This window comes from Stegastes partitus, unplaced genomic scaffold (assembly GCF_000690725.1).
Source record: "Stegastes partitus isolate 25-593 unplaced genomic scaffold, Stegastes_partitus-1.0.2 Scaffold837, whole genome shotgun sequence".
NCBI classification, from domain to species: Eukaryota; Metazoa; Chordata; class Actinopteri; family Pomacentridae; genus Stegastes; species Stegastes partitus.
In genome coordinates this window covers 260,104-268,283 of record NW_007578568.1, presented here as the reverse complement: position 1 = coordinate 268,283, position 8,180 = coordinate 260,104, and the positions used below count along the sequence as shown (strand labels likewise).

Genomic DNA, 8,180 nt, shown 5'->3' with positions numbered 1-8,180 from the left:
GAAACTCCCTGATGGTTCTTTTGGGGATCGTGTCCTCCACTAGTTTCCCCAATAAATCCCACAACCGCCTCCGTAAACAAACTGACGTCATCACCGGAGCTGCGTTGGAACATGTCCCAATCTGCTGTCTCCAAGGTGTCCTGCAGGGCGGCCTCTGATTGGTCAGACCAACACGACACTTCTCCTCCACCGGGGCTGCCTGCCTCAGCCGCTGCTTGGACCTGGGCAGGAGAATGGAGGCGTGGTCTGACCTGCCGAATGGTGGCTGAGTCTTTGCTGCATAGCCGTCTCTGAAGGGAGAATAACAGTGATCCAGAGGTCTGTCTCCTCTGGTGGGGAAGGCGATGTGCTGGTGGAGTTCTGGCATCGCCTTCCTCAAGTTGGCACTGTTAAAATCCCGGCCATGATGAGGACTGCCTCCCGGTGGTTAGCCTGGTAGCTGGAGAAAGCCTCATGTAGCTCGGCTAATGCAGCGTCCGTGTCCACCTGCGGGTGGATGTAGACAGTGCTGAAAATAACGAAGGTGAATTCCCGGGGGAGGTAGAAAGGCTGGTTGGTGGTTGAATGGTTAAAAGTTCCAGATTGGGCGAGCAGGACTTAGAAAGACACAACATGTCTGCACCAGTTGTTGATGGTCATGAGACAGACGCCCCCGCCTCCAGACTTCCCCGACTCAGCCGTTCTGTCCATACGATGAACTGTGAAGAACTCCGCTGGTTGAACGGCGTGGTCCGGTACGGTGGGGTCAGCCATGTCTCCATCAGGCAGAGGATGCTGCAGTCTCTTGTGTCCCTCTGGTACCTGATCCTGGCTTTGAGCTCCTCCAGCTTGATGTCCAGGGACTGGACATTCGCAAGCAGGATGCCGAGCATTAGCCACAACAACAGGAAAATCCTCAGTGTTGTGAGGCTAATGTGGCTAACATTAGTCTGGATGGTCACAGCTCAGTGCTCTCTGGAAGGACATTCAGAGATGGTGGAACCTTTAAACTAGGAAACCATGACTGGGCAGGTCACTGGGACATATGAGACTGTGAATAGCCTGCTGAAGACAGTACGGACCTTTAAAATGTCCACAGAACCTTCCACGTCACTTTCATATTCCTGGTGTTCATAGCCTGAGGTTCCCCAGATGATTCTGAAGGTCCAGCCTGAGCCTCCCTCGGTCAGAACCGGCCTCAGGTTTCAGTCTGATTGGACTCGGTGTTTGCTCAGCTGTCCTCAGCTGACAGATCTGCCATCTGACACCAAGACACGATCGTCCTGCTGGATCTAAAAATAGACCCATCAAAGCTCCGTCTGCATGCAGGCCGACCAGAACCCACCAGATCAGAACGTATAAAAAACATCACAGCAACATATGATGCACTTCAGATATGAACTGGAAAAGTATTTTTAGCCTCTAAAACATGCAAACGACTTCCCCTGAAACGAACTGCAGACAGCTGGGTGGCCGGACGTCCACAGCTCAGCTTTCACTGTGATGCTGTTAGCTCGGCTGGTTCGTCATCAGGAATTAAAGATTGTTATCATTGCTGATTATTTTCTGGATGAACCAATCAGCTGTTTTATCTCCAGAGTGTCATAAAGTGTTTCCTAAAGTCCAAGATGACAAATGCCTGGTTTTGTCTAAAGGTCTTCAGCTGACTGTCACAGAGAAGAAAAGAAACCAGAAGATACTGACATTGAAGAAGCTGCAGTCACAGAGTTTAGATATTTCTAATTAAATATTGACTTAAACTGATCAGTTGGTCGTCAGAATAGTTGGAGACAGTTGACAACTGATTGATTAAATGGCTAATCACTGCAGCTCTACAGATGCTGCGTGATACTTAGGTACTGTCTTCTTCTGATCGTCTGTTTGTGTTTCAGCTTCGTGACTCTTTTAAGGAGCTGAAGAAACGTTTCAGCAACGTGAAGTTTAACTACCTGAAGAGAAATGACAGAACCAGGAACATGAAGGCTGTGAGGAACCAGCTGCAGCAGGTGGAGCTGTTCGATGACAAGCTGCAGGTAGGTCTGAAGCTCCTCCTCCTCCTCACTGAAGTCCAGAATACATCTGAGGCTCCAGGAGTTAGTCAGGCCCCATAGAACCTAGTGTCTACAGCTGATGGTCAGCTATGAACGTTAGAGAACTCGCCGTTTCAAATATATTTAGGGTGAAAGTTCTGCAGGATTCAGTGCATGTTACAGGACAGGCCATGTTCTAGCTTAGCTCCGCCTCTTTACTCATGTTCGGATCACTGGAATCATGGGAGGAGTCAGAAACCACATCTGTGGAAGTAACAGCAGGTCATTCTGACCGTCTGCGGTGGATGGACGGGTCAACACAACACTGGACTTCAACATATTCATGGTTTGAGAGCCAACGTTGCTTTTCAGGGTCCATCATTGTGAAAACCAGTTCTTACTGTGTTTTGGTCTTTTTAAACTTGGAGGTGTAAATTAAACGCTGTTAATATACTTACTTAGACTTTATTGTCCCAGGGGGAATTTCTTTTCCACAGACCAGCCCTTGACTTCATAACATGACAATACAAACTACAGAGAATCCCACATAAGGGTACACAGACAGAATAACATTTCAACACAAAGTACAACATGAAATCATACGAAAGACATGACAATGTAGTACAGGGATGCTCAGCGGGGAATTCTGTTTAAGGCAGCTGTGACTGCAGGCATCAAGCTTTTACCAAAACGAGCCTTTCTGCACCGCAGTGTCCTGTATCTCCGTCCTGAAGGCAACGGGATAAGATATTCCGGTAGTGGGTGGGTAGAGTCCTGTAATATTGAGAGTGCAATGCGTGTAATGGCCTTGTTGTTGAGTTCGGTAAGTATGGTAAGACGTTTATTTCTGCTGTGTAACCAGTAAACCAGGACCAAGTGGTTCAGTGTTTAATCTAAACCAGGAAACCAGGACCGGGTGGTTCAGGGTCTGAACTAAACCAGTTGCCAGTAGCAGGGGCGGGGCCAGCGGCTGCTCATTTAAAGCTACAGACTCTAAAACAGTTCAGAACCTGCAGAGGTTGATCGTTCAAGCTGAACTCTGGTTGATTCTGCAGGCTCTCAGGAAGCGTCTGCATGGTTCGGCGGCTCGACTTGGCTCGGAGGTGAAGGACGGAGGCGTCGCCCGTGAGGTGGAGGACGCCGCCAACGAGCTGCAGAGGCAGATGGGAGAGTTTGACCGAAGTGTGAGCGAACACAAAAAAACTCTGGACATGACGTGCAGGCTGCAGGAGGCCATGGAGGAGGTGAGAAGCTGCTCTGATCCATGGTCCCTGAAGGCTGGAGCTGCAGCAGAACTCAGTCACTTCTTGTGTCTGTCCATCTGCAGTATCAGTTCTGGTGTGAGGAGGCCAGCGCCACCATTGCTCGGGTCGGGAAGTTCTCCTCAGAGTGTCGCAGCACAGAAGCTGTGTCAGTTCTGTACCGGCAGTTTGAGAAGTTCATTTGGCCGACAGTTCCTCAACAGGAAGAGAGGATCAGTCAGATCAGCGAGCTCGCCGTCAGGCTGCACGGTGGGTGAAGCTCTGCATCACCTTCATGGTCCACGTGTTCACCTCAAAGACACACAGCCGGTGTCATTGTGTCACACTGTTGGTCACATAAAAGTACATGTAGAAAGGTTCCATCTCATGTAGTCATCCACCACTTCTGTCCAGGTCACAGCCAACGTTTTAAACAGACGTTTCCTCTGCGGTGGCGTCTCTGGCATGAGAAGCTGAATGTGGCACCACACTCTGCAGCTGCTTCCTCTGATGCACAGTACGACCTGAGACTGATCTGTGTTAAAGCAGCCACATAGGATGGCAAAGCCTACTCACTAAATGCAATTTCACATCAACGTAATTCAAGAGTACAACCTGTTTTTATGCATAGCATTAAAAATAAAGGGTCACTAAAAGATGTCCCTCAGCAGTGTTGTTGTGGCAAAGTGCTGGATTTAGCTGTTATCAGAGAATCTACTTGTTTGCTCACAATGAAGACCAACCTAGCTTGCTGCGTACGACCATCCACCAAAACTGAACACAGTCATTACGTCTTGACGTTTGTCATTCCAATATTGTAACTGGACGGCCTGGGCTTGGGGCCGCTGAGCCCCGCGGATGTCTATGGATCACTTAAACAGACGCTGATGGGCTCCATTCTCAGGTGCGTCAAGAGGAATTAGGCGACTGTCGGTGTTCTGTGGATTATCCATAAATGTTTAGAACGACATTGGGAACATCATTGGTCTTTTTGTTCTATTGTTATTCTTGATAAAATATTCTTTATCGATTATTTCTCTATAAAGACCGATTTTTTTCCCACTTCATTATATTAAACCAGCATAGAGCTCCACAGCGACACCTGGTGGAGCCAGGTCTCACTGCTGGTCCTCTGAGCTCCTCAGGTGTCGTGTCAGTGGAACCATCCAACAGGTGAGATCCAAATGCTCAGAGATGTTTGTAACGTTTGCTAACGTAGCAACGTAGCACATCGTGCTCACCTGTGATCTACCTGTGCACCAGCAACAGTCAGCCGAGTCCAGATGTTTCTGGACCATCAGTGATGATCCAGCTTCACGTGGAGGATCGTCATGGTGACCAGAGGAGGGTGCATGGTTACCATGGTAACCACCCAGAGAACAGACAGCAGTTTAACAGGAAGAACCAGGGGAGGAGGTCGGGAGCTGCTGCTGTTTCCGTCATCTTCCTCCAGACTGAGCTCAGAGTTCTCCTGGAACGTCCTGAGAACATCCAAGCAGCTGAACTGGGATTCATGTCGCTGCTCCGACAGTCTCAGCTGATTAACGCCAGATTCTGTCCACAACAACACAATCGCTGCTCTCCATCAGATCTGTCTCCCTGAGACTACTTCTTCTTCTTCTTCTTCTTCTTCTTCTTCTGCTTCTCCATCATTAGATTCCAGTTGAAGTTCTCTGTTTGGACTTAGAGTGGTTCCAGATGGAGCCGACATGTTTCCAGGACAAGACTTCCATAGTTGAAGTGTTGCAGGAGCTCTGGGAGCAGAGCCGCTCCGCACAGGGACACTGATGGAGGTTAATTTAACATGGTGAAGACTTTTGAAGGTGCAGACTCTCAATTCTTTGATTGCAGCTTGTATGTTAAAAACAAAACCAAGTTGAGAGAAAAGTGTAAAGACAGATTTGTGGGTCAGAACTTTATTTTTTCATGTTTGTCATCAATACTGTGATGAGCTCTCATGTCATTCTGAGCATCCTCAGGAGCTGGAGTCATTGTTCCCTCCATATTTGTTGGACATCCATCCATTGTGTTTGTGTTAAAGTCTATTTTAAGCAGCATCAGCACAACGTTTTTAGAAAGTCCTCTGTGACTTTGAGGTGTTTGTGCTCTAAACGACGTGGACATTTGTTGCAGGGGTGGAGGAGGGTCGGCGCTACATTGAGAAGACAGTCAGCAAACACTCGGAGATGGTGGAGTCCATCCGGGAGCTGAGCGACGGGTTGATGGAGCTGGAGGTCAAACTGAAGGTGAGTCCACATATCTGGTTCTGATCCTGAGTCAATCCAATCTGACTGTAAAAGACTAACTCTGACTCCAACACACCAAGCTCAATGTTCTGAAGAGGTTCTGTGGACCTGTGGTTCCAGACCGGACATCTTCTCATTCCTGACAGACACATCTTAACCCACAGCACACACCAGGATCAGAGCCAGAACCAGGGTCAGAACCTGTTTTATTGCTCAGTGGATTGGTAGACTTAGTGTTTGGATGCATCAGAGTAAACACTGACGTGTAGAACTACAGTGTGTAACGTGAACAGCCTGAGCTGATGATCTGTGTGTTCCTGTGGCACACTGATCCGGATACATCTGAACAGAAACAACAGAATTATATCAGATCATAAAAAGGAGGAAGATGCTTTTATGAATAACAAATCAGCAGCAGCTCTTATTAACTTCTGATTTCACACACGTGTTGCTCATAAGCTGCTCAGGACTGTGTGTCCAATCAGACGGACTCAGAGGTCCGTTACTTTATTCTCATATAAACCCTGTTTCAGATGGAGAGTGTGAAACAACAGAACAACGAGGAGAAGAAGGAAGAGGCTAAGAGGAGGAGAGACAGCGATGACAAGAGGAAGAGGAAGCAGAGCGATAACCGCAGAACCCAGGAGGTCGACATGGTAACAAGAACCTCAAACTGAGACTCACAGTGAACGCAGACTGGATGCTGTCAGACTGCATCCAGTCGATAGGCAGCACACTGATCACTGGTCTGGATGGAAGAGGACACCGTTCCAAATACAGTCAAATAAAATCTAATAAAAATCCCCTCTGACCTCAGAATCAGCTGCTTCTTTATCTGCAGTCACTTTATTGTATGTACTGAAGCACAGTTTTAGCTTCAGAGGGGCAGCCGGCTGTCCACTAGTCCAAAGGTTGGCGGCTTGATCCAGAAACTTTAACAAGTGCATTCTGGGTAAACATTCCAGGCTTATATCAGCATGTGTGATGGTGGTTGATCAGAACAAGTTCTAGACAATGGAAGGACTGTTTTACCTCTAGAACCTACCAGAACCATCTGTGGACAGGATTCGCTCTGAGGAGAATCATTTTCTAATAAATTCACATTTAAGACTCACAAAAAGGAAAACCTGAGATTCTATTTCCTGGGTGTATTCAAACCCTGATCGTTCCTGCAGCATCAAGTGTTGATTCCAGATCACCATCATCACTGTTGTTCAGTCTGAGGCTGAAACAGAACAAGTGAACCAGAACTAAACTGTATCAGAGCAGAATCTGAAACCAGCTCTGAATGCTGCAAACTGGTTTGATCCCTGAGATTCAACTTAAAACATGTCAACAGCAAAGTTGTTTCTCTAACCCTCACAACATACGTTCAGCAGAGTTAGAATATACGAATGAACAAGCTGAAGCTGCTTCCAGAGGATCAGTGCTGCTGTTTATTAGATGCAAAATTCTATCTACATTCTTATTTTCACCTGACTGAGATAAGGTAAAACTTTATTCATCTCAAAGGAAATTCCTGAGTCAAGACTTTCCCCATTACACTGATTTCTGACATTCAAGTCATTTTGGACACTTTGGTGAGGACTGTTCTCATCACCTGCCTCTGAGCGGACCTCAGGTTCGGTCCAGCAGGTGGTGATTTTACCAGTTTCTCATGTGACGGTCGTCTTATTAGACTACCACCCACAGCACATGTAGGCTTATATCTTGGCACACTTGGTGTCATCAGATGTTCTTCAGAAGCTGAATGTTTTCTGTGCTTCCAGTACGAGCTGAAGGAAACAGGCCACACCCCCGAACTGACCACCGAGCATGATGGGAAGGAGGATCCTGTGAAGACTGCAGCCAATAGGAAGGCTCGTTTTCAGACGAGCCCCAGCGAGGAGGCAGACAGACGGACGGAGATCTCAGACAACAGGTTGGTCTTTCATTGGTTCATACATGTGAACAGCAGTTTTCCTGCAGAGAGATTTCTGGAGCCAAAAAAATGTCACCAGGGTGTTGAGGATTCGTCCTCTGAGAACCATGAAAATCTGAACCATGAGCCCGACAGTAGATTATGATGTATTTTAAAGGATAAATGAACCCTTGGACCTGTCCTGGTGATCAGAGTTACTGGGTTCAACATCTGAGACGTGGTTAATGCTCAGTCGGTGTAACAGCTGATTCAGTGTCAGTCAGCTGAAACAGACGGTGAAACATGGAACCAAACCAGACAAAGTCTGATATTAATCGGAACCTCTATGTCTTTATTGAACAGCTTTCAGCTGCACTGTGATGTCACACAATCCTACTGCTCCACCCACACCTTCAGCCTCACCTGCTCCTCAGCCGACACCGACCGGCATGTCCACACCATCCAATTACAACCCCAGGCCACGCCCCCTACACCTGTGATGGGTCCATTGTTCTCTGACATCCAGAGAGAGTTTCAGGTGGAAACAGCACAGCAGGCAGCTTCGGCTTTGTGTCAGTCAAACACGATACAGGTTAGTTAGCATGAATCATGTGGTGGTCCTCAATCATCTGTTTCACATCCCAGTTTATTTTCCATGAACTGCATGCTGCCAGGACACATGTTTAACAGACACAGCATTCATTTTCAACTGTGCTGGGGATGTGCTGATCTCATCGATCCAGATTGGGCTGATCAGGACATTTTTTTTTTTTTTTTTTTTTTT

General features: G+C 47.3%; 2 protein-coding genes across 2 annotated transcripts in view; both read left to right on the top strand.

Annotated features, from left to right (window-relative positions):
* Positions 1–5,724, top strand: part of ccdc141 (coiled-coil domain containing 141) — a 23,083-nt gene extending 17,359 nt beyond the window's left edge. The window contains exons 15-19 of the mRNA XM_008292837.1: positions 1,872–2,012; positions 3,065–3,253; positions 3,337–3,520; positions 5,384–5,496; positions 5,617–5,724. Coding sequence (XP_008291059.1) covers positions 1,872–2,012; positions 3,065–3,253; positions 3,337–3,520; positions 5,384–5,496; positions 5,617–5,724 — 735 coding nt within the window. The remainder of the gene's footprint in view (positions 1–1,871; positions 2,013–3,064; positions 3,254–3,336; positions 3,521–5,383; positions 5,497–5,616) is intronic.
* Positions 5,725–6,078: 354 nt separating this feature from the next.
* LOC103365408 (flocculation protein FLO11-like) overlaps positions 6,079–8,180 on the top strand; it is a 10,310-nt gene continuing 8,208 nt past the window's right edge. Inside the window, exons 1-3 of the mRNA XM_008292834.1 lie at positions 6,079–6,152; positions 7,266–7,417; positions 7,760–7,988. Coding sequence (XP_008291056.1) covers positions 6,150–6,152; positions 7,266–7,417; positions 7,760–7,988 — 384 coding nt within the window. The 5' untranslated portion in view covers positions 6,079–6,149. The remainder of the gene's footprint in view (positions 6,153–7,265; positions 7,418–7,759; positions 7,989–8,180) is intronic.